General features: G+C 35.5%; 2 protein-coding genes across 2 annotated transcripts; one reads left to right on the top strand and one right to left on the bottom strand.

The window, feature by feature from the left end:
* Positions 1 to 6,313: 6,313 nt before the first annotated feature.
* LOC100243081 (pentatricopeptide repeat-containing protein At3g29230) lies at positions 6,314 to 9,187 on the top strand. Its single transcript, XM_002275012.5, has 2 exons — positions 6,314 to 7,069; positions 7,428 to 9,187. The coding sequence occupies exons 1-2, from the start codon at positions 6,413 to 6,415 to the stop codon at positions 8,526 to 8,528; spliced, it is 1,758 nt and encodes a 585-aa protein (XP_002275048.2). The 5' UTR covers positions 6,314 to 6,412; the 3' UTR covers positions 8,529 to 9,187.
* Positions 9,188 to 19,282: 10,095 nt separating this feature from the next.
* Positions 19,283 to 20,864, bottom strand: LOC104880887 (probable transcription factor At4g00390). The gene has a single exon (XM_010659036.3). The coding sequence runs from the start codon at positions 20,736 to 20,738 to the stop codon at positions 19,428 to 19,430; it is 1,311 nt and encodes a 436-aa protein (XP_010657338.1). The 5' UTR covers positions 20,739 to 20,864; the 3' UTR covers positions 19,283 to 19,427.
* Positions 20,865 to 27,338: the final 6,474 nt, after the last annotated feature.

Genomic DNA, 27,338 nt, shown 5'->3' with positions numbered 1-27,338 from the left:
ATTATGTTTTCTTCAAAATCAAACTCCATTTCGATTAGATTTAGGTCAAAGTTTGAATATCGTGACTTTGATTTAATTATTTTATAATATTTATTATGTATATTATCTTATATAATAATTTTTTTAAAACAAATTTTAAGAAAAATATCAAATTATACTATATCACATTTTTCTTTTTTCTTTTTCTACTTTTTTATTGTTATTATGAAATTTTATCCTATTTCTTATTTAAATTTTTATATAAATAATTTTTTTTTAAAAAAATATTATATATAAATTTTGAATTATCCAACCCTATCAATTTGAGTTTACATCAATCAACCCGAGTTTAACCTAATCAATTCAAATTCAATATGAGATTAGAGAAATAAGGTTGGTAGGGTTTGGGTTGAGTACCTCATGTTAGAGGTCAGGTTGACTTGGCTTTAGGTTGATTGTTTCTGAATTAAGTTGAACTTGGATTAGTTATCAATTCAACCAATCCTCTTATTTTGAATGAAAAAGGGGTGGGTAAAAATAGAAATGAAAAAGGTGAAGGAAGGTCTTTGATAGACGATCAAGTATATTTAGCTCAAATCTATACAAAATTTCATGAAATTTATCTATTTCTTTTAATCATTAAGCTGAGCCACATGGCTAACTAGATGATTGAATTTAATACCTTGCTTGAAGCATAAATAGTTAGGCTAAATGAATCATAAATAAGGAAAATAAAGGTATCAATGGGCAATTTTGAAACCAAACAATAAGAAGATTAAAAAGTGATATAAGTTTTAGTATTGTGGATCCTACATTTTCTCGTGTGTTTTCACTCGATAGCATGACTCATTTTTTTATTTGTTTAGTGAAAATTTGATTTTTAGAAAAGAACAAACCTGAGCTAACTGGACAGCTGTGTTTGGCGAAGAAAAAGCATTGGAATATTTCGCTTTTGGGACTAGTACTGGACATGTGGCATCTCAAAATTGGCAAACCCAGTATATTTTCAATTAACCATGATCCAGAAAAAGATATAAAGGGGAGGTTTGATGGAGACGAAACATCTGCCACATGGGGAAGATGCCACCGGCTCCATGCATGAGCAATTAATTAGTGACTGGGAATGATTGGGCATGGCCAATTTTCACGTTCATCAACAAGCAACCTACTTTTTTTTTTTTTTTTTTCTTATGGTACGTTTGATTAATTGGTGAGTCTAATCAAAGGTTTTTGTTTTCCCTTTTGCTTCTACGATTAGACTCTGAAGTACTTCACTTTTAATATTATTGCTTTTCAAGAAGCCTCCCCGAACCATATATTACTTGGGTTGGTGTGGTATATATCCACTGGTGGACCATTGGTACTGCACCGACTTATCAACATCTCTCACAGCTTTTCTTTAGCTTCCAAAGGTGTTGAGTTACTATCAGAATTGTGTCATACTTTTCAAAGTTTAAGAAAGTCTTTACAAGAGTATAGGAAGATGACACATTTGTAAGCAAAACATGTGATCGGTGTGATATCGAAAGGACTATATGGACATATCCATTTCATGTCAAAAAATAATTTTATTTTATTTTTATTTGTACATCAGGTTCTTTAGAGAATATTTTTTAGAAAAATTATCTTTGTCTTTTGGTTCCTAAAAAGTTTGAGAGAAAGTGCAAGGAAAAGCAAATGTCGAATAAAAGTATAAGGAAGAAAAAAATAAAAAATAAAAAATAGATTTATAATCAATAAATTATTTTTATATCTTACTTCAAACTCATTTCACTTATTTAAATCTTTTATATAAATATTAAGTAATTTACAAATATAATTTTTTTATTAATTTTAATTATAATTGACTTTCTTTTATATTTTGTTATAGTAAAATCGAACATGAAAAAATCATTTTTCTTAATAATTTTTTTTTTCTTTTTTGTAGTACTTTCTAAAGCCAAACATAGTTTAAATAATTGATTTTAGTAAATGCGAGAACTGAACATTTCATATAGTCTCCCTCCTAAAATATTGAATCTTTTAAAACCGTATTTTGAAGTGTAGTTTCCCATTTTTATAGTGCTACTTTCAATAATAGTTTCAAATAATGATTATTATTTGTATTTTATTTCCCCATATAGCTAATTTAATAACTATAAAAAAATTCTTCAAAACCTACACATTGTGAAATTGTTAACATTGTGTTTTTGTTTGGATTCATTAATTTGTCTTTGAGCATTTAGGCAAAAGATAAGCATGACTAATGTCACGGATCGACTTAGTCTCTTCCTAAGCTCGTGCTGCACTTAGACAAGTCAAGACACTTGATCTTGCTAGGTTAGCCTGACTCCCAATGCTTAACTCGCTAGGCTAGGATGTTCACGACTTAGAAGCTTTAGAAGGCATAGTAGACAACTCTTAAAGAATGGAAGCTTTTATTACTAAAAAAAAGCTTTACAAGTGCTTTGAGAACTCACTTACTTGATTGGTTAGGTTCTTAGGTGGTTTTTGGGTGGTGCTTTGGCCAAATGAGACCCTCACCTATTTATAGGCACCAATGGAACTCTTTGAAACCTTAGAGGGTTCCTTACAAATCAAGAAGATTCTAGAACACCCTACACAATTCTATGTACAAAACTTATGTACAAGAATATACAAGAGATTTCTAGATTTCTCTAGAAAGCCTTGGCCTTCTCTCATGTCTTCCACCATAGTGTAGAAATGTGTGGACATCTCTAGGCATCTTTAGAACCTTGCATACTCTTCCCACCAATGACTTAGTGTAGATGGCTCCAGGAGTTTCTAGAAGCTTCCTAGGCTCTATAGAAGCCCATGGGGAGGATCATTTGAAGCATCCGATGACATTCTCTCCCACCTATGCCGTCGACGTCCCCGTCATTGCCTCTTCTTGAAACCTCTCAATGTGTTTCCAGAATCTTCTCAAGGCATCTGCATGTTCCTAGCTTACCTGCCTCTTAGGTAGTCATTTCCATTATACTAGATACTCTATCACAGGAGGGACCCCTTGTCTCCTGATGACCCGTTCAACCAGGATATTCTTCACCTCCTTCTCCTATGAGGCATCGGATGGATGCAAACCCTTGCACTTTCGGTTCCTGGAGTGTTGTTTCCTCTTACCCATTGAGTTAACCTTTCCCTTGGTGACCTTGTCCATGTGTGTGGGGGCTACCTCAACTCGCCCCTCTTTTGCCTCATTTACTTGCATCCCTGATAATAAGGAGGTCTTAGGCGTACTAGGCTTTAGGTTGACTTGGAGGACACCTAGTAGCTGCATCGAGCCCATATGTGCTTCATGTTCTTGCTCCCTCTCCTCGATCATGGAACTGAGTGCCTTCCTTTTTGGACAATCCCATGCCCAATGTGGATCGTCACACAGGAAGCATTTGATTTTAGGCGTAAAGTCTTTCCTTTCCGCCTTACCCCTTCCTTCTCAGACATTAGGCATCTTGCCTGATCCATTTCTAAGAGCATTTTGGTCCCTTGAAACCTCGTCTTCCCCACCTGTGATGTGGTTATCCTCCAAAGACTCAACCTTGGAGGAGTCTCCCCTCTTGTAATCCGTTAAAGACTCTACTACTGCTATAACAGTGGCTAAGTCTTGAACGCCTCAACTCTTTAATTCCTGCTCGGCCCACCCTTGCAGGTTATCCATGAAGTTGAATAACAACTCCTCTTCAGTTGTGTTAGGAATCTCAAATATGACCGAAGAGAATTCCTTGACATAGTCGCATAGCGAGCCTATGTACTTGAGACACCTTATGTTTTTCCTAACCAAGTAAGTCACGTCCTTGGGGTAGAACTACCTTTTGATCTCCCTCTTGAAGTCCTCTCACGTCTTTATGGTACAAATGCCTTTCTCCATATCGGCAAACCTCCTACGCCACCATAGAGTAATTGTGTCGGTAAGGTAGAGGATTGCAGTCCTTACCTTAGCTGTCTCATCAGTTAGTGTGATAGCCTCAAAGTATCACTCCATATGCCATAAGAAGTTGTCCTACTCCTTGGCATCCCGCTTGCCACTAAACCCTTGTGGCTTCGGCACCTCCACCCTAGATGCCCCCTGGGTGGCCATGACTCGTGCCGACACAGTAGCCTTGTAAATGGCCAACTCCTGTCTAACCTCTTAGTCTCGAGACTCCATTTAAGTGGCCAAGGCCTCTATCATTGACTCCATGTTGCAAGCATGCTCAAGACCTTTTCTTGGAAGAACACAAACTCCTTGTGTGACACTGGCTGAACCTGTGAGACTAGCACTCCCTCACGAAGGTCTTGGATCTGCTCCCTTAGATCCTCTAAGCCCTTTTCCATGCTTTGCTCAATCAAGTCCAACCCCTCCCAAGTGTCCGCCATGGCTAGCTCCACCTTAGCTAATCTTGCGTCCATGTTAGCAATGGCATCACGAGATTTATCCTTCTTACCCCTACCCCGTGCAACAGGCTCGGTCTCCTTCCCATGAGTTCGCTCGCAAGTCTCCTCCATGTTGGAACCCAACATGCTTCCTTTACTATGCTCGTTTTGTAGTTGCATTCTGATACCACTTGTCACGAACTTAGTCTCTTCCTAAGCTCATGCGGCACTTAGACAAGTCAAGACACTTGATCTTGCTAAGTTAGCCTGACTCCCAATGCTTAACTCGCTAAGCTAAGATGCTCACGACTCGAAAGCTTTAGAAGGCTTAGTAGGCAACTCTTAAAGAATGGAAGCTTTTATTGGTCAAATGAAGCTTTACAAGTGCTTTGAGAACTCACTTGTTTGGTTGGTTAGGTTCTTAGGTGGTTTTTGGGTGGTGTCTTGGCCAAATGAGACCCTCACCTATTTATAGGCACCAATGGAACTCTCTGGAACCTTAGAGTGTTCCTTACAAATCAAGAAGATTCTACAATACCTAACACAATTCTATGTACAAGACTTATGTACAAGAATATATAAGAGATTTCTAGATTTCTCTAGAAAGCCTTAGATTCCTCTCATGTCTTCCACCATAGTGTAGAGATGTGTGGACATCTCTAGGCATCTCTAGAACTTTCCACACTCTTCCCACCAATGGCTTAGTGTATATGGCTCTAGGAGTCTTTAGAAGCTTCCTACGCTCTATATAAACCCATGGGGAGGGTCATTTGAAGCATCCTATGACACTAAGCTTTGGACTTATATCGTATGACAACACTAGATTTTCCACATAGAGAAGAAAAATAGGTTTAAAGAGATCAACGTCGATGGTCCCAACTCCCTAGCTAGCCATGGTAGACATTCCACTAAGGATGTGACTATGGTTGAAAGGAGGGTCGGATGTTCCCTTGAAGGATACTTAGGCCATGTTTGCAAAGCCAATTATGAAAAATATTTTATGTATAATTCAAAAGCTCACATGTTATTCTTTATATTTTCATTTTCAATTTGCTATTATATTAAAAATAACTTAAAACATCTTAATTTCTTTCTAAATAATGATTTATTTCCCGAACAAATTTTTAAGAAGTTTTCTCCTAAACTTGTCAAATGTGTTTTTATTTGTATTATTCAAAAATTTTAAGTAAAATAATCAATATATTCAAGGGACTGAAATAAGTGTTCCATTGCTTCATATCGAACATACTTTCATAAGTGTTTCATTACATGACAATAGTCATTTAGTACCAAAATGCATATCGTTGTGGTTTCATTGCATTATTAGACAAAGGGAATCTCTTTATAGTACAAAGTTAAATCATTTTTGTGCTTTGACCAAGTAGGTAAGAGGAGTAAAGTGTGACAGGAGCATGCTTTCGCCAAAGTTAACCAAGTAAGGAAGCAAGAGAAACGTGAAAATATCGATGATATATTGACCAACCGATAATCAGTGATTGATTTCATATCGACCACTCCTGATATCTGAAATTTCATCGATATTTCGACAAAATTTCCTGACATCTTCAATCATATTTATATTTCACAAAGCTTTTATGATATTAATATTTCTCTTTTAAAAAGTCATAATTATAACAACATTGGTCAACAAAAATTAAAATTCAAAAAATTATCTAAAACTAATATTAATGACCAAATCTTTTATTTATGCTTATTTACAATCTCAAAAGTAGTGTCTTGGAGAAAATTATTCAACATGTACTTCATTTTTCATAATAAATAAAATAAAAAATTGAGATCCATGTTGAATAATTTAATTATGAGTTAATAAAAACAAGTCAATATTATTTAACAATATTTGATTGTTTTCTTCGAAAATAATTTAAATTTTGTATACAAATAAATATAATATAAATTTTATATAAATAAATAATCTGGTTTAGATTTGGTTTAAAGAAGTAATGCAACGGAGAAAGAACAACTTCAAATGACGTCGTTTTAATGAACGAAGAACCTTCTCATCCCTCACGTCTGGTCACTGTCCCTCCAAAAATGTCAAATCTCCTCCGAGCCTCCCCTTTCGATGGCCCAATCTACACCAAAGCTTCAGCTTAAAAACCCACTTCTTTCTCTCCTTCAAAAGTCCAAAACGTCCTCACAAATCCTCCAAATTCATGCTCAATTGATCACCACCAATCTCATCTCTGACACTTTCGCCGCAAGCCGATTGCTTGATTCCGTAGTATCAAAAACTCTTAATGTGAACTATGCTGAGCTTGTTTTCGCTCAAATTCACCAGCCCAACTCCTTCATTTGCAACACGATGGTCAAATGCTACACCGAGAGCTCAACCCCGGAAAGGGCCTTGCGTTTTTATGCCGAAATGCGAAGAAAAGGCCTTTTGGGGGATAATTACACGTACCCATTTGTGCTCAAGGCATGTGGTGCAATGTGCGGGTTGTTGGAGGGGGGATTGGTTCAGGGGGAGGCCGTGAAGAGAGGGTTTGGGGGGGATGTGTTTGTGGTGAATGGGTTGATCAGTATGTATTGTAGGTGTGGAGAAACTGGCTGGGCGAGAGCGGTGTTTGATGGGTTTTCTGAGAAGGATTTGGTGTCGTGGAATTCGATGCTTGGTGGGTATGTATGGTGTGGGGAGATGGAGAACGCACAGAACATGTTCGATGAAATGCCTGAAAGAGATGTTGTTTCTTGGTCTATTATGATTGATGGGTATGGAAAGGTTCGCAATTTAAATATTATTTTGGCTGTTTTAATTATTCAGGTTGCATGGTGAGGCATTTAGACAGGTTGCTATATATTTTTAGCTTTATTACTTATTATTTAAGTTTCTGGGTCAATGAGTAGTTGAAGTCATGAATTTGAACTTTTTCTGTCTCTTCTCTCTTTTAAAGTTGCAAGATTTTCAGAAAATAATTTGAGAAATAAATGATATCTGTGGGGTTCGAAGATTTTTTCAGATGAATCTAACCTAGTTTCTTTGAAATTCAATTGTCACATTCTTCTTTATATTTTTGTTCTGTTTCTTGTGCCATTGTTGGATGTATTTTGACATATTTTTGCCCTTGCTCACTTTTCAGAAAATGGGTGAAGTTAATCGGGCCCGTGTGTTTTTTGACAGCATGCCCACACGAGATCTGGTTTCTTGGAATTCTATGATTGATGGGTATGCAAAGGTTGGAGAAATGGAGGTGGCTCGGGAAATATTCGATAAGATGCTGCAGAAAAATGTGATTTCTTGGAGCATTATGATAGATGGGTATGCTCAGCATAGAGATTCCAAGGAAGCATTGAATCTCTTCAGGCAGATGCTTTGTCAAGGCATCAAACCAGATAGGGTATCTGTGGTGGGTGCAGTATCAGCATGTTCCCAGTTGGGGGCACTTGATCAAGGAAGATGGATACATTTGTACATGAAGAGAAACAGAATGTTGCTGGACATTGTTGTTCAAACTGCCCTTGTGGATATGTACTTAAAATGTGGAAGCCGTGATGAGGCTCGCAGGATATTCAACAGCATGCCAGAAAGAAACGTCGTTTCTTGGAATGTAATGATTGTTGGACTCGGCATGAATGGTTTTGGAAAGGAAGCTCTAGAGTGTTTCACTCAAATGGAGATGGAAAGAATTCCAATGGATGATTTGCTTTTCCTTGGTGTTCTTATGGCTTGTAGCCATGCAAATCTTGTAACCGAAGGTCTTCATATCTTCAATCAGATGAAAGGAGTTTACAGGCTTGAACCAAAGCTTGAACACTATGGCTGCTTGGTAGATCTCCTTGGCCGGGCAGGACAACTAGATCAAATTCAAAACATAATACAATCTATGCCTATGAAACCAAATGCAGCTTTATGGGGATCCCTTCTTTTGGCTTGCAGAATTCACCAAAATGTCACTCTTGCAGAGATTGTGGTAGAGAGGCTTGCAGAACTCAAAGCTGATGATTCTGGGGTTTATGTTCTCATGTCAAACATCTATGCTGATGTGGGAATGTGGGAGGGTATGCTAAGGATACGGAAACTGATGAAGGAAAGAAAGATGAAGAAAGATATTGGGAGAAGTGTAATTGAGGTAGATGGCAATGTTGAGGAGTTTGTTAGCGGAGAAAAGTCTCATATTCTAAGAGAGGAAATAGAATTGGTTATTTGGAGCTTAGCAAAGATGGCAATGTTTGCAGGCTAGACTCTGAGATGTGATGACTCCATACGCCAGGAGAGTGTCTGCAATTCTGCATCTAGAAAACCAATCCCCAAAAACGTTCCAACTTCTCAAGGCTTGACATCACATTACACACCCATCTGGGGAATTTAAAGCAGGCATACCAACCCAGGCCTTATACACACTCATTCCTTGGCTGATTTCTTGAGCCATCAGTTCCTTTGGAGCTATTCTTAGCATTGTTGCATGGCCAGATTATCTACAGGAGCTGGAAGGCAAGGTCTAGAAAGCTTTGGTGGTTCAAAGCGATATGTTCGAGTTCCTTGAGGCCAGGCCTTTGTTACCAAGCCCTTATTCTTGACTAGCATGCCAAATTATCTTCACAACAGGAAGACTCCTCAACTAGGAAGCCAGACTGGATGCTGAAGCTAAAATTGTTGTTACAATGGACAACTTACATCACTTGGGCAACTACAGATTCTTAAGAACTACTTTATCTGAGTGAGAGCAATGGCCTTCAACTTGCAGACGCAAACTAAGAGAATCAGCAAACTAAACATCTGCTACAAACTGTGACTGCTTCTTTAGGCATGTGATGCATTACATCACAGAGTATGGGATTATGCCTCATGTCTAACTTCAGTTTCTGAATGAAGATGGTCTTTATTTGAGATTTATGCTCATACGTTGTTATCATCCTCTTGGTTCTAACTTCTAATCAAGACTTCATGGAAAAATGCCTCTGCATTCCTTAAGCAGTTAAATACAGTACAAATTCCAAAGGAAAGATTGAAGCTCTGCATAAAACCTATGAACCCTTGTATATAATACAAAACAATGCAATTGGGAGACACATACTAGCAATCAGATTAGGAAAACCATTGCTTCCTGAACATGACCGAACAACAATTGTGCATACTGGGAAAGAAAAATGACAAAAAAATTTAACTTCTCAGAGACATCTCAGAAACTGAAAATAAAAAGGGAAGAACAACCCACCTGCTGTTCCCAGACCCTGGATTTTTCGGGTGAATCCTCTTTACTCCATGAACTTCAAAATTTCTTGTCCACTATATGGAAATCTATGCCATTTCGTGTCACAACAGTTTGCATAACTAGGCATCTCTTGTTACTCAGACTAACAAAACAAGACCAGACATTTAGTGATTTGATGAATCAGATATAGATCTAAGGGTTATCATTAAACAAAACTAAGTCAAAAACTAATGGCAGTAGAACTTCATTGAAAGTTTCTCACTAACCAATCTGTATGGTTTGAACAAGCATCCATAACTGTACACATTAAATGGGAATAGTGTCAGGACATATGCTAAAAGGGAACCAAAACTAGATAAAGCTCAAGAAAATAACCAGGAACTGCTCTTCTTTTCCACCTGAATTCTGGACCAAGGAATAGAAAGAGGCAACATAATTCAATCATGGCTGTTTATCCAAAGCATTAAGATATGACCCTAATTCACCTGACTTAAGCACTAGGACATGATCAGCATGAAATTCAACAATTACAACTTGATTCAACCCTAAGCAACAAAATCAATTGAGGTTCCAAAAAAATAAAAAATAAAAATTGTATCTTCCAAAAATGAGTACTTTCTCCATTATTTGCTAGAGGAAACATTTGATTCGAACTCACTGCAGAGCAAAAATTGCAATGTTCTACTTCAAGCATATGGAGAAGAAAATGCTAAACACAATTAAAGTTGTACATACCGAAACAATTTCAACAAGCACAATTATGTAACATATTCTTCGCCTACAAGCACCATTTCTCTCAAATAGTAGTGAGTGATAATAGAAGTAGAGAGCAAGTTACATAGATACTTCAACAAGCACAATTATGTGACAAATTTCGTTGCCTGCATAGCTACCTTGAATTGTCACCAGCCGTTGGCTGAGGATTTGAGGGCTTCAATCTAAATCTAATGAATTATTGTTCTCCAGGTAACCAAAACTGGCTCGACCAGGCTGAAAATATTCTCTTGCATGCTCTGACAAAGGGGAATTGAACATTCAATCCTTTCATGCTAATATCAAATAGGATCAAATGTCAACAACTTTAGAAATAATCATTCACCTAGAGAGGTGTGTAAGAAAATTTCAAACTCAAATGGAGCAGCCTATGAACTTATTAGGATAGGAGACATCAAGCAACAAGCATTGATCAATAGATGAACTCAGCAAAACTTCTGAACAAATCAATATATCAAAATTTTAGAACAAACACCGTGAAGAACAGAAATGAGATCAATTTTTTACAGCATGAAATGACTTCATCAACCTGATAATGCAGACCATCTGTGATACCCGAGCTCAACTTCACCCAACATACCTATGTCAACATGGCATGACAAAGGCATGGGTGTGGGATCCGTGATAGATATTTTTATTTTGCTTTGGTTATTGACTATTTTGGGTTTTTTTCTTAAATAAGGATAAAAGAGGGGAAAAAGAGTTATTTTTTACTTTAATCAAAGATATGCTATTATTGTTTCTAATTGATTTTTTTCTTTATTATGTCATATCCAAGAACCATTCAAGATCCTTTTCATCCAAGTCCCCATATGATAAAATTTGAGATGTGAAGGATCATGCATAGACATGCACCTACACCGAACACCCATACATGAACCCATGTAACATAGCAGACCATGCATCTCCGCAACCAAATAGTTTCCCATTTCAGAAGTGTATCCTATAGTAATAAGATATAATCCTGCCAAAAATTTCATAACCATATGGATTGAACAAAAAAAATGACACAGTCTGTAATAGAAAATACATGCAGCTCCTTAAGTAATGACCTATGATATATACTCTCACCAAGATTTCCAAAACCAGAAGAAGCGTGGAGTGCTTTTAGAGTACCCTGTGATCATTAAAATGAAAAATTTATAAGACAACAATTTACTTTACGATACATATATTAGGCATCTAAGAAAGAACTTGACCATAAAATGAAATTAGCTGCAAAACGAACATTTAGAGGGATGGATGGCCGGGCAAGAAAAGACCAAACCAGAAATGATAGCATTCTTGAGCTGGACTCCCAGTCAATCATCAGATGAGTGAAAATCAGCCAAGCTGGTCTGGCAATGTTTAGTGTTAATCAACAATTACAGCAATAAGAAGTGAAACTGCTCGGGTTAGCAACACAACACAACAACAAAAGGCTAACAAGAACCTATGGCAAGGGTGTGATAGAAGACATGAGAGCCAATCAGATGATATGGTCGTAGGCAGCAAGTCTACAAAAAGAATTTGCTACCAACCCTAAAAAGGATTTGCTACTTTCATCCTGGCTTTATAATTATTAGTTGGAGCTGAAGGATTAAGTTCTCTTAAGAGTAAGTGGTAAAAGTGAGCAAAAGGCCCTGAGTTAAGCAAGCGTAAGGAATATCTGGCAATAATTACCCAATGATTATTGAGAGCTTTTAGCAATAAACTACAAGCCTATAAAAAGAATATAATAGATACCAAAAGTGAGCGAAGAGCTCTGAGTTAAGCAAGTGAAAGGAAGACCAGATAATGATTGTCCTACATATAATAATAAACGACAAGGGCATTGAGTTAGCATGCAAGGGACACCAGCCAATGACTGCCCATTTATTACTCAAGTGATTTTAACAATGAAGAAAAAAAGGAGTAAAGGCTCTCGAGTTAAGCCAGCGCAAGGAACACTAGGAAATGATTTCCCAACAACCATTAACAACATTTAATGATCAAAGACTATGCAAATGGGCTTGAGCTAATCCAGCACAAAGAACATCCAATAATGATTACTCAATGATTTTGAGGGTGTTTAAAGATAAAAGAAAAATCAAAGCAAATGGCCTTGAGCTAAACCAGCATGAGGAGCATTGGACAATGATTGCCAATGATTTTAAGGGCATTTAACAATAAACAACAAGAGCAACTAAAGGGCCTTGAGTTTTAAAACAAGGAACACTAGGCAATATTTGCAGAATGATTATTGAAGATATTTAATGACAAATGATAAAAGCAAGCAAAGGGCCTTGAGTCAGGGAAGATAGGACAATAATTTCCTAATAGTTATTCAGGATATTTAATCAAACCAAAAATCTTAAAGTAAATAGAAATCTTTACAAATTAGTTGAAAAAGAGTTCCAACAAAACCCAAGTGCATGAATGTGTCAAGAAAATATGGAGACCAGAAAAGTAAAACAGCTAAATGAAAAAAATCCAATGCAGTCCATTCCAAGCTGTCAATGAACTTCAGACACAGTCTGCTGTTCAGCCTAACATCAACCAACCAACCGAAGAAGGATTTGGTGTAGTCAATCTCAATTTCCATTCCAAAATTTCGTTCCCCTCAAATTTTCTTTTCTTGCACTACTTCCCATTCCACTAAGGTCAACATAAAAGGTGCATTTTTCAACACTTTGTTTTTCCTCCTATCTGTAATTTTCCATGTCAAATAGTCATGGCCTGCTTCACACTACTCAGTAGCATCAAAACTACTGCAAAGATGGTGAATACCACATTCAATTTCCCAACCCACCATAAGGACATGAGAATGTGATCAGCTCTCTGCCAGCCGTCTTACACATACAGCACCAATTTGGATTAGCCCTCCCCTAAAAGTCTTATTTCATCTTTCTTGCACAAAGACAAACTGCTCTCATCACCATCTTAATGGGAAAATTAGTTTTTACTAAGGATTTTTGCGTGGCATCCCTAAAGATATTGCACAAATGGGATTAGACACAGTTTTAAAAGAACTTACTTAAAATGCACCAATTAAAGAACAAATTAATGAAATCTACACTAGGACACCTTTATTACATTCTCGCTCCATTAAGTAACAACTTAAATAGATTTTAAATCTTACAAATACTTGAATTAAGTAACATAGACAATTCAAAATGTATGAAGTTCCCACATTGGAGACAACACGACAGGGGCATTAGTATAGAATAAATTCCAGAAACATGTAGTTACCTACACTGCATGCTGAAAACATCTAGTGTTGAATATGCTGTTAGGTGCACATCATGCATGTTTGACAAAGAAAGAGATGAGTAGTTAGTGTAGGGCACACCAGGCAACAGACACTTCATATTCAATTCACATACCCCTGATCTGAAATTTAAGAATTAAAATTTTCTCAAAAGGATTCAGGCTTTAGATTCAAATAATTTACCTTGAGATGTAACACAAATTGTTAGAATTCAGATTGTACATAAGAGATTAACACCAGTTCCAAGTTACTACCTGAAGTTAATACGACTAATAAGTTAAGCTCGATTGAGCAAACAAGCAATTAGAGGGAAGAATCACAAGCAAATGGAGCACTACAAACTCCTGTAACACAAAAAAATAAAAAAGGACAAATCAAGCAAGTGCAGCACAAAATGCAACATTAAACTTTTTCCCTGCAGCAAATTCAGAGGCATTTGATAGATGAATCATTTTCTGAAACATGATTGCTCAGTCATTGAGAATTTCTTAAAAGTAACTAATCTTAAGTGATAACAGTACAGTTCTGCACCTTCTTGTCAAATTGCAACATTTTATGATCTCCTCCACTAGAAGACCTTCAAGTAATTCATGCTTTTGGTTTTTGAGATTATCTACCAGGTTCTATGAGACACTTAATCTATTTATTATGAGAAAAATAATTTTTCTGCAAAATTATGTATATCATTCTCATGATGTGCCAAATACGATATAAAACGCTTAAAAGAAACCATACTTCTAATCAAGTAATAGAATAACTTATGGCTTCCTTTAGTGAGAAGATTGAAATCACCATGACTTTTGGTTGAGATAATATCCAGTCATATAATATTTTCTGTCTATTAAATATCTCGTGACTATCTACATAATCGTCCATAACTTACTCTTTCTGTAGCATTACTTAAATGAATTCCAATTGAAAACTAACCTATATTGTACTTACCATATATCACAAAGAAAAGCAGAATAAGCTTTTGAGATACCTCAAATTGTCACCAGCCACTGGATAAGGATTGAGGGCTTCAATTTAAATTTAACAGGCTTCTCCACATCAATTCTCTCCAGGTAACCAAAACCAGCTCGACCAGGCAGAATGTAGAATTCTCTTGCATGCCCATTTGTATATCAGATAGAATCAAATTTCAACTTTAGAAACAATCATTCACCACAGACATGTATGAAAAAATTTTGGATCTCAAAAGGAACAGTCTATCAACTTATCATGATAGGAGATATTAAATAACAAGCCTTGATCAATAGATGAACTTAACAAAATTTTATGAACAAACACTGTAAGAATATAAATGAGATCAAATTTTACAGCATGGAATAACTTCACAACGCAATAATACTACCGTGCATGTCCACAGGCAAATAGTATCCATCTCATAAATGTGTCTTGCTAATAATATATAGTCTTGCAAAAATTCCATAACCCTATGGTTTAAACAAAAAGAATGCCATGGTATATAATAGGAAATACATGCAGCTACTTAATTCATGACCTTTAATATATACCCTCACCAAGATCTCCAAAACCAGAAGAAGGGTGTAGAGTAGTTCTTTTAGAGTATGAGGTGATCATTGAAATTATAAGACACAGGCAACCATACTTTACAATTAATATAACGGACAGCTAAGAAAGAACTTGACCATAAAATGAGACTAGCCGTAAAAGAACAGTAATAGAGAGGGAAGGTCAAGCAAGAAAAGACAGAATCAGAAATGAAAGCATTTTGAGATAAACCCCCAAACAATCATTAGTGGAGTGAGAACCAACCGAGCTAGTTTATGTTCAAGGTGCAATGAAGATCAACAGTTACACCAATAAGGAGTGAGATGGTTCAAGTTACCAGCAGTACCACAGAAGGCCTACAAGAACCTATAAGGCAATGCTATGATAGAAGACATGATAGCCCATCAGAGGATTTGGTCATAGGCAACATATCTTGAAAAAGAATTTGTCTCCAAACCCAAAGGATTTGTAACCTTCATCATGATCTTATAATTATTAGTTTGAGCTGAAGGATTAAGTTCTCTTACCATATCACTTAAGGTCACAACAACTTTCAAAAGTGAGTAAATGGCCTTGAGTTAAGCCAGTGTAAGGAACATCAGGCGATAAACACAAAGCTGATCATTGAGAACTTTTATATAATAAACAAGAAGCCTATGAAAAGAAAAAACAATAATCAATAGAAGTAAGTCAAAAGCTATGAGTTAAGCCAGCACAAGGAACATCAAACAATGATTGCCTGGCATTTAACATAAACAACAAAAATAAGGGCCTTGAGTCAGTGAACAAGGAACACCAGAAAATGGATTTTGAATAATTAGTTATGGGCATTCAACAATAAATGATAGAAGCAAGTAAAGGCCCTTGAGTTAAGCAGCACCAGGAAAACCATGCGATGATTTCCCAATGATTATTAACAACATTTAACGATAAACGACAAGGTGAGTTAAGCCAACACAAAGAAAATCAGGAAAAAATTATTCAATGATTATTAACGGCACTTAACAGTAAAGGACAAGGTGAATAAAAGGCTTGAGTCAAGCCAACACAAGGAAAATCAGGCAATAATTGCTAAAGATTATTCATGACATTTAACAATAAACGACAAGGTGAGGAAACGGTTTGAGTCAAGCCAGCACAAGGAAAATCAAGCAAAAACAGCTCAATGGTTATTTACAACAGGGTGAGTAAATGGTGTGAGTCAAGGCATCACAAGGAAAATCAAATAATAATTGCCCAATGATCATTAACAGCTTTTAACAGTAAACGACAAGGGGAGTAAAAAGGCTTGAGTCAAGCCAGCACAAGCAAAATTAAGCAATAATTGCCCAATGATCATTAACAACTTCAACAGTAAACAACAAGGTGAGTAAATCGCTTGAGTCAAGCAAGCACAAGGAAAATCAGGCAATAATTGCCCAATGATTATTAACGACATTTAACAGTTAACGACAAGGTGAGGAAACGGTGTTAGTCAAGCCAACACAAGGAAAATTAGGCAATAATTGCCCAATGATCGTTAATGACATTTAATAGTAAACGGTAAGGTGAGTAAAAGGCTTGAAGCCAACACAAGAAAAATCATGCAATAATCATCCAACGATTATTAACGACAAACCATAAGGTGAGGAAACAGCTTGAGTCAAGCCTAGGAATGGCAATTTCTAGGGTTTTTCGGGTCACCCGCCCCGCCCCACCCCGATTAGAACGGGTATGGGAGCATAGAAATCGGGGATGGGACGGGTTCAGGTTTTTTTTTAAAACCCGAATCGGGTTCGGGGCGGGATCGGGTTTAGTAACAATATGCCCCGCCCTGCCCCGAATGTGAAATTACAAGTTTACCCCCACCTATAAATATTTGCTTCCTATCCTTTCTGGTCTTCCTCTCCCGTTTTAGGTTTTTTTCTCTCGTTTTAGGGTTCTCGTTCCTAGGGTGAGAACACAAGTGATGATGGAGACGGAGCTATCCCGAATCACCTGAGACGACCTCATCATACTAGATTGCCTCATATCAGTTTCCAATGTGAAGAAATGGCTTCCGCAAATCCCTCTCATCCTCGTTCTTGTCCCTGAACTCATCCCTAATCTGCAATCAGCAACTCAAGTGTTCGTCAAAATGCTAAAAGATGGTGTGTTTTGGATAGTTGGAGTACTCAATGCAGAAATCCATCGGATAATCCATCCGAAACTGCCATTTTCTCCATGGGAATCGTTTCAGGTTTTTTTTTTTTTGGAATTTTGATTTTTTGGTTTGGGGTGTTTTTTTGTCAGTTTCTGGGCAAAAAAATGAGAGATTTGAATGTTGATTTGTTTGGTTTAGGGTGTTTTTTTTGTCAATTTCTGGGCAAAAGATGAGAAATTTGTTGGTGATATTTGGGATTGTCCAGATTTGTAATCTAGTGGCAACAAGGTGGTCTTTTTGCTAATTTATTTTCCTCATTTTAGCAATCTGTAACTCATTGTTTTCACCTGTTTTTGGGCAACCCGGGTCGGAACGGCCGGGGATGGGATTTTGATTATTATTTCAAAACGGGTATGAGATTACATACCCCGCCCCGCCCCGGGTTTGGGACGGGGATGAGATTTGTTTTGAAGAAACGGGACGGGGTTGGGATAAGGGCGACCCGTCCCGAACCTGCCCCGTTGCCATTCCTAGTCAAGCCCACACAAGAAAAATCAAGCAAAAAATAGCGCCCAATGATCATTAACAGCATTTAACAGTAAACGACAAGGTGAGGAAACAGCTTGAGTCAAGCCCACACAAGAAAAATCAAGCAAAAATAGCCCAATGATCATTAACAACATTTAACGGTAAACGACAAGGTGAGGAAACAGCTAGAGTCGAGCCAACACTAGGAAAATAAGACAATAATTCCCCAATGATTATTAACGACATTTAACGGTAAATGACAAGGTGCGTAAAAGGCTTAAGTCAAGTCAGAACAAGGAAAATAAGGTAATAATTGCCCAATGATTATTAACAACATTTAAGAATAAACGACAAGGTGAGCAAACGGGTTGAGTTAAGCCAACACGAGGAAAATCAAGTAATAATGATTGCTCAATTAGTAAAATTGAATGCTCCAAGAAGATACACAGAGACTAGGAAAGTAAGAAAACTACAAAAAGCCTCCAATTCTGGCCCCTCCAAAGCTAATGGTTTTTCATCCAAACTTCAACCAACCAAACAGAGAAGGATTTAGGTGTAATCACTTTCAACTTCCATCCCAACAACTCATTTCCTTTAAACATTCTTCTGTTGAACTCATTCCCACTGCAGTAAGCTAAACATAAGAGTGCAGTTTTCAACACTCTGCTTTTCATTCTATCTTCAATTTTTACACTACTCAGGAGCACCAAATTTACAGCAAGGATAGTGAATATTAGATTCAATGTTCCTATCCACCACAACTTCAGGATAAATGACCAGCACTCTCCCAGACCTCTTATCCATGTAGACTAACTGTTATCTCAATCTTGAACAGACCGTTGCGATGTCTGTATTAAAGGGCTTAGACGCAGTTTTAAACTAACTAAATCAAATAGTACCATTAGAGCACAAGTTAACCATTCTACATCAAGACGCCATTCTTGTATCCACACTCCGTTTAGTTAAAAATTAAATAAATTTAAATTTAATAAATATTTGTTTAACTACTAAACTAAGTTACATTGATGCATAAAAATGTCTGAATTATCCACATCGAACACGACAAAACATGGATATCATTAAAGAATAAATTAAGGAGGCACTTAATTAAGTACATACTATGCAAGTTACCAAAAACATCTAGTGTTGAATCCGTTGTTACGTGCACAACATGCATGTGCTACAAAGAAAGCGAAGCACGAATATCAGTAACACTATGCGACAGATACTTCATATTAATTTAGGGAAACAGAAGAATAAAAATGGATATTTTTGCCATGTCCCTGCATCATAGGATTTGAAGGCATTAGCCTATAATGCCTAATCCTGGGAATATAGTTGGAAGTTAATCGTCCTTTTAAGTTTCTTCCACACAAACCCTAAGCGCTGGCAATATTGCAACTGCTATACAAGATCAGACTGGATCTTTTTCAGATTACACCAACTCAGAACTGCCTCAAATTGTTGTCTTGATGATAATTGGGATTAGTGAAACAAAGGCACAACCTCAAGATTCAAGGATAACAAAGAGAAGATAGAGAATTACTGTAAAAGTAACATAATAGGGAAAGGAAAATGTGAAGAGAAGAAAGAATTGACCAAACACAAACAGAATTGTAAAGAAAGTACTTCTATCATATTACCGAACAGAAACATTAAAAATAAAAAACAAAACAAAACCGAAAAAAAAACAAAACAAAAACAAAAAGGGACACAGAAAGAAAGAAAAAAGAAAAGGACCCTATGATTCTGTGGACCTCTACTGACTGTCGGACGTCATTGTTTCGTGCACCACCTTAGCTTGGTCCTTAATCAGCTGTAAGTGGCTTAGATGAAGCTCACATACAGCCCGCCCCAGCTCCTTCCACCTTCCCTCCAGCTCATTCAGTTTCTCCTCCGGGGTCTCTATGAGCTTCTCCATCATAAGTTTCTTTCCCCATTCCGGCAGGGAGGGAAAGCTATCGATAGAGTCACGAAGGCATGGATAGCGAGCCCAAAAATCCTCGCCACCCTTCTCCTCCTGAGTGTTCTGAGGAGCATCTTCCTTTTTAATCATTTCACGTTTCCGTGAAGCAACCCTGTTGCTGGTTCCGAAGGGCCTGCCTCTTCTCTTAGGCCTAATTTTCATCTTCCCATCGCCCCATATTGTCTTAGAAACCTCATAAGCCCTGCGGTCATGAGGCCTCTTAAAAGATGGGTCCTTCCCATCCTTGCCTCTCATGGCATTCCTCACGAACTTCCTCCGCATCCTTCTGGCTTTGTTCACCAGCTGCGTCTGCGTAACCCTGATGTGGATGGAGCCCTTGATGAATTCAAAGAACCCATCCATTTCGTAAAATGGGTCCGTTCCTTTCTGCCGCTCGTACTCCCCGAGCCCCTGCAACAGAGCGATTTCGTCCTCCTCGCTCCACAACCTTTGAAACAGCGCCCTCTTCTCCGACTTAACAGCTCCTTCCCCACTGTCCACCTCCTTCTTCTCCGACCTCTCAGCCCCATCTCCACCGTCCACCTTCTTCCTCTTCCTCTTTTTCTCCGCCTCCGACCCACTGGGCCCGGACCTCGCTGGCTTCTTCCCGGAGAGTCTCCTCGCAGTTCCCGCCACCACCTGCTTCTCCCGCTTCAGCACTATCTGACGGACAGTAAATCCGTCAGAATCCGGAGACGATACGCTCCGGACCTCGTCGGAACCCCCATCGGAGTTGGATTCCGACCCGGGTTCAGCTGCTGGCTTCGAGGAAGAAGCCCCAGCTGTGGGAGCCTTCGAGGAAGAAGCCCCAGCTGTGGGAGTCTTCGACGCAGAAGCCCCAGCTTTGGACTTCTTCAGTAAGCCTATCGGCTGCTCATCTTCCGAGTCCTCTACCACAACGACGTCGTCGTCTCCGCTATCAACGTCATTCTCTTCGCTTTCGGCCTCAGAGACGTCGTTGTCACTGTCACTGTCAACGACGTCGTTTTCGCTGTCAGCGACGTCGTTTTCTCTGTCAGAAACGTCGTTTTCGGAATCTGACGGTTCTTCATCCGATGATGATACTGGAGGCGGAACCAATAATGGGTTGTACTTCAACACCATTTTCTCCTGCTCTTTTTTTACTCTCAAAAAAATCTAGAGAGAGATTTTCTCTAAATCTAGAGAGAGAAAATAATAATAAAATCTAGAAAGAGAGAGACATATTTTCTCAAAATCGAGAGAGAGAGAGAGAGAGACTGCTTACTGTGAAGAAAATGAGGGTTAGAGAGGGGTTTATATAATATTTTATTAGAGACACTTGTGGACACGTGTCTCCTTCCTACTGTTCCAGATCGGATATCTAAATATAGTAAAAACTTTTACGTTATTTCCTATGTAAGCACAAGATGCTACCGTTGATTTGTTACGGACCGTACACGTGTAAATTAATATAACTCTTGCTTTTAAATTCTAAAATTTTAAAATTTTCACTTTTAGAGCCAATTCTTGGTCCCAAAAATGAAAATTAAAAATTAAATTTAAAAAAAAAAAATCAATCTTAATTCTTCTTTTTATAAATGAGAACATTAATCCAAAATAATTTAAATGATAACTCCATATATTGTTTTCTAAATGGAATTTAGAAGTTGAAAATGAAAATGTAATATTTACAATTTTTTTTTAAATTTTTTTTATTGCTTAATTTAAAAAAAAAATTAACGATATATATATTTTAATAAAGTGGTACAAGGAAAAAAATGACTTGTTCATTTCTAATGTGTATCTTATTGCCTTAACAAGTACTTGATTAATCTGGTATAAATACAATTTTTAGTACAATATTTTAAAGTATTTTTACTTTTTTTTTTTTGGCTTAATAAAATGTCATTATAAATTTTTAATACAATTTTTAGTACAAGCAAAGTATTTATACTTTGCTTCAATTAATAATAAAATTCTTGACCTATATTAACTCAAATCAATATGAGATTTTCCTTTTTTGTGTATCCATAAAAATAATTAAATATATATATACCATTAATTATGTTAATACCTTATCCCTTTCACTTCTAAATCTACCTTTATACCATTAATAACATATTTAAAATATTTCAATTATATGGTTTCATTAATTAAAAAGAATTTCTAGGTCACGAGGAAAGTGGTCCAAACAAGGCCTTATTATTAATTGTACTTTTCCTCAATTAATTATAAAAATCCATCACATTTATTAACTCAATCAATAGAGATTTTTTTTTCCTTTTTTGAATATCCACCAAAATAAATAAAAATTTGATATCATTAATTATGTTAATATCCTCTTCTCTTTTTTTTCTTCATTTTGCCCTATATAAATACCATTGAAGTAATAAAAAATTCATATCATTAACGACATTTGTATTTTTTTCTCATTTATGTTTGTCTTTATAAAATTAATATTTTTAACAATGACATTAAAATAATTAAGATTTTTATGAAGGATATTTTAAATTACTTCTATCAATCCACCTACCTTTTCTCTTTATATATTTTACTATTATTGTTGTTGTTTATTTTTTTTCCTTTTATATCTTTTACTACTAATAATTTTATACATTACAAAAATTAACTATTTTCAACCTTTTTTTTAATGCGTGTCCTCTTATATCAAGAGTATGTTTTGCAATGATTCTAGAAAGCATTTTTAATCTAAAAAATGTTTTTGAAAAAAAAAACAAAAAACACTTATAGTGCATTTGATTCTAAAAAGCGTTTTTAACTTTTCTAATACTTAGAAATATAAAAATTTTCAAGTACTATAACTAATTTTGCTAAAACCACTTTACGAAAAAAATACTTCATTAAAAATATTTTGAGTAAAAATATTGTCAAACAACACTTTAAATGACATATCATTTGTTATCCTTTTCTCGATTTTATTTGTACAACTTTATAATCATTTTTATACTTTTCTCTTAATTAAAAACCAAATCCTTTGGGATTTTATTTTCTCTTTTTGCTAGCCATAAAAAATATTAAAAATTTTAAATCATTTATTATGTGAGTACCTTTTTTGTCTTTCATGTTCTTCATTAACTTTTATAAAATTACTATTTTCGATGGTCAACATATTTTTATTTAACATATTTCAATTATGAAGCTTTTTTAGTCATAAAAAAGTTTATAATTATAAGAAAATTCAATTTAATAGTAATATCAATAAGATTTATTAATTTAAGATACGTTTGATAGAATATAGTGTTTTTAGTATAATTGTTTTCTTTAAAAGTGTGTTTTATCGAGTGTTTATCTACAAAACACTTCAAATGATTTTTTAACATATTTTTCAAGTTTTAAAAAATATTTCATTTTATCTATCACTTAATTTTTCTTCAAAAATAACTAAAAGTATTGTTTATATTATAAAATATGAGATTTTGTATCATTATAGTAACTTGTGGATGATCATCCATAAATATCTCGTGTAATTCCCTATAAAATGGAAGGAGCCCTAATGAAATTCAATTAGAGTTTTCTCATGCATTCTATTATCTTTTTTTTGCTTTCTTCTTCTCTTACTTTGTTTTATAACACGTTATCAACACGAATAGTCTCTACAAAAGAAATATAAAATTTTTTCTCTATTCAGAGAAATAAGTAAGACGTTTTTCTTTTTAAAGATATAGAAAGACATTCTTCTCTTTAGAGAAATAGAAAGACTTTTCTCTCTTCTTTCTCACAAAAAGGTATGTGATAAACTTATATCATGATTTTCTACTTTATTACCCTTTAACTATCTATTTTTACTTATTTTATTTGAATGCATAAATATATACAATCTCTATAACCAGAAGTTATGAGGTAAATTATAAATTATAAAGTAAATTCATAACCAAAAGTTATGCAAAATATGTGCAATCTCTACAACGAGAAGTTATAAAAAATATGTGCAATTCCTATATCTAGAAGTTAAGAGGAAAATTACAAAATTACAAATATATGACCAAAAGTTATGTATATGATCCCTAATTATTTATTTTTAATTATATGGTATAACTGGAAGTTATATCAAACAATATTATATACCTAGAAAGTATAAAATAAATAAATAAATGTTTATAACCTGGAGCTATGTATAAATCTATATAATGAAAGTTTATAGCTTGAAGCTATGCACAAATTTATATAAAAAATAGTTCATAGTGTAAAGCTATTTACAAATTTAAATATTTTTTTTGTTCTGACAAAATAATCATGGCCTGAAGCTATGAAATATATTAACTTTTAATTTCTTTAATTTCTTTTAATTATATTGTGTAACTAGAAGTTATACATAAATAGTTCATAACCCAAAGTTATGTACAAATTTGAATATTTTCTTGTTTTGACAAAATAATCATAACTCAAAGTTATGAAAAATATTGGCTTTTAATTTTTATTTCGTACTCACTTATTTTTCACCATAGGAATTATGGAAAACATTTTTTGTTAATAATTTGTGGACCCTGTATTTTGCTCAATGCGTTCCCACTCGATGACTTGACTCATTTTTTTTTTATTTGATGAAAATTTGATTTTTTGAAAATGACTTGGAGTCACTACTTATTTTTGTTTTATTTTTAAAGGGAAAACAAAATAAGAAAGAAAAACTCTAAGTATGACTCCTTATTTAGAAAAGCAAGTCTATGAAAAATTGAGTCTAGGTCCGAGGGTCAAGTTAGCTATTGGAAAGGTACGATAAAAAGACCATAGCACCCCTTTAAGTCCCTAAAAACGGGTCTCTACTAAACAAGGTGAAATAAGTGTGACAATTGATAAGGAAATAAATGGATACCAGTGCAATGATCAAATAATAAAACTAATCAAGTATAAGATTAAGCAAAGTGGGAGTAAGGGCGTACTTTGACGGCAGGTAATAAAGCGCTATCGTGAAACAAAATTAGTGCATAATAATGAATACAAAATATATCACATGCATATCAAATAGCAAGACAAAGATCAGACAATCTTCATTAAGCATAACAATTGACAATCAGAAGAGAAAACTCATATGTAGGGACCCCACCAAAGCCCAATTTATCTTGCATGAATTAGTCCCACAAATTTCATTATTTTGGAATTATGAAAATTGCATGTTCATGCTTATTTAAGAAGTTAAGAAAAACAAAAGAGTATTTGAAAATCAAAGAAAATTTGTGAATATTTGAAAAATTGAGTGGAATTAAAACTATTTGAAAGAAAACCGGAGTTTTGAAATTTATTTGAAAATTGAAGTCTAAAAAATTATTGGGAATTTAGAGTTTTAAAAATTAAATTTAGGAATTGGAGTTTTAGAAATTAAATTTGAAGATGACATTTTTTTAAAAAAAAATAAATAAATTTGGAAATTGGAATTTTGGAAATTTTATTTAGAGAATGGAATTTTAACAATTAAATTTGCAAATTGGAATTTTTGGAAAATTTATTTGAAGATGGCATTTTTAAAAATTAAATTTGGAAATTTGAATTTTTGGAAAACTTATTTGAAGATAACATTTTAAAAATTAAATTTGGAATTTTGGGATTTTGGAAAATTTGAAAAATGGTAGTTTTGGAAAATTATTCGAAAAATGGAATTTCGAAAAATTAAATTTAAGAATTGGAACTTTGGAAAATTATTTCAAGAATGAAATTTTGGAAAATCTAAAAAATTGGAGTTTGAAAAATTAAATTAAAAATTGGAGTTTTGGAAATTTATTTGAAAATGGAAGTCCGTTCTCTAGCCAGTTTCGTAGCCTGTTCTCATACCTTGATAGAAGAGTATGTTGAAAAAATTATTTGAAAATTGAAGTTTTGAAAAAAATTAGAGTTTTGAAAATTATTTGAAAAAAATTGAAATTTTGAAAAATTATTTGAGAATTGGGATTTTGGAAATTAGATTTAAAAACCTAAGTTTTGAAAATTAATATTTGAAAATGTGAATTGGGAATTAAGAAAGATATGAGGGTATTTAAAAAAAAAAAACGGCCCACCAAATGTTAATGGTGTATGCAGAGACTTCATATATTTTATAATAGATTGTCTACAATCAAATTGTACTTTATTGACTTTTTTTCTCTTTTGCTTGCTTTAGCCTTTTGTTTGAGACCTCGCTAATTGGAATATGCAGCACTAGTGGCTATTAACATTATTTCCAGTCGTGCATAGTGTTGTCATTAGAAAAGCACTCATTAGAAATGGTACCAGCAAGGCGTCCAACAACATTTGATCCCAAGGAGACTTAGCAGCAAGCTGGAAGGCAATTGGTCACATACGCTGCTCCTCCAACTGCACCGAAACCTGTAGAGCTCCATGCAAGTCACCAAATGATGGAGATTTTCCACTATAGACTTGCTTCTCCAACTACACCGAAACCTGTAGAATTGGAAATGGAGCTTTCAAGGCTCGAAAATGGAGCTTTCAAAACTTGAAATGCAAGTTTTGAACCAAACTTCTCTCAAACGCAACCCAAGCCCTTTCGAAGAGAGATCAGCTTGGAGTTCTCATCAATGGCGTCATTGATCACTTCGTGAGAAAGGTAAAAGAAGATGGTGTGCTAGTTACCGCCGACAGTGTAAAGAGAAGCGCTCGGGATTGAAACAACATCTCCGAACCTAAAGACAACTTTTACGAGGTACGTGAGGAAGAAAATTGTTGCTTAGCTTGGGCTATCTTTCTCCATTTTCTATATTTCACTTTTGGCACGACCTAGACGTCCACTAGTTGTAGTTGAATGCTAGAAGATGATGGGTGGAGGTGCAAAGCTCGGGTAAGAGAGTGGCAAAGGTGGAAAGAGAAATGGGTTGATGGGAAATGGTAACTTTGTTACTACCATGTGAAGTGGGAAGAGAGCCAAAATGGAGTTCAAAAGGGTTCCAAATGGAAAACTTGCTAGCATTTCATACAGGATCTCGAAACGGGGCCGCACAAACAGATTAGAAATCAAGCATGAAAATGCATGCAAACAAACTCAAATCCCACAAGAATATACAAAAGTTTCCAATGCTTTTATTCCTGCACCAAAATAGAATCCTCATATGCGCAAAATATAATAGAACCGTGTGAAAAAAAAAATCAGCAGGTTGTAGAAAACTTACATGTGTTGTTACCCCATTCCGAATTCCTCTAATTTGTTTTCTCTTTTTTCTGTCAACCTTTGTCGCCTTTCTTGCAACTCCCAAAATCTAGACCCCCCTCTCTATTTTCTCGCTCTCTTTCTTATCCTCTTGTTTTTTAAGTTGCTCCCTATCTTTTCTCTGTTTCTCTTATCCTGCAAGCTTCCACCTGCTCCCTGCTACCGCCATGGCAAGTCACGTCTTTGCCCCATGTCCATGCAGTTTTACACTTGAAGAAACCGACCCCCCACTCCTAGAAATGAAATGCTCAATTGACTCCAAGTGTGAGAAAAAAAAAACTCTAGCCCCTAGAGGGGTCTACAAATATGCCCCTCTTCGGTAGAGTTCACAAGTGTAAGGAAATATGAATACTAGAGTGAAAAGTAAGTGTAAATAGTGAGTGGAACGAAGTGAACACTGCCAAAGAAAAAGAAAGACCCCTAAAGGTACACAAGTAGAATACAAACTTGCTCAAACAACAAATAACAAAAGGGACTCTAAAATCCTAAGAGAAATGTAGCTCTCAGGGTGCCTCTAAAGCTACGCTATGGATCTAGACTCTCTCTAAGATGTTTATAAAAGTGACTCGAAGATCGATATCAAAGCTGAG

Source organism: Vitis vinifera, chromosome 12 (genome assembly GCF_030704535.1).
Source record: "Vitis vinifera cultivar Pinot Noir 40024 chromosome 12, ASM3070453v1".
NCBI classification, from domain to species: domain Eukaryota; kingdom Viridiplantae; phylum Streptophyta; class Magnoliopsida; order Vitales; family Vitaceae; genus Vitis; species Vitis vinifera.
Note: the sequence above shows the minus strand (reverse complement) of the source record. Positions and strands in the feature narration are given on the sequence as shown.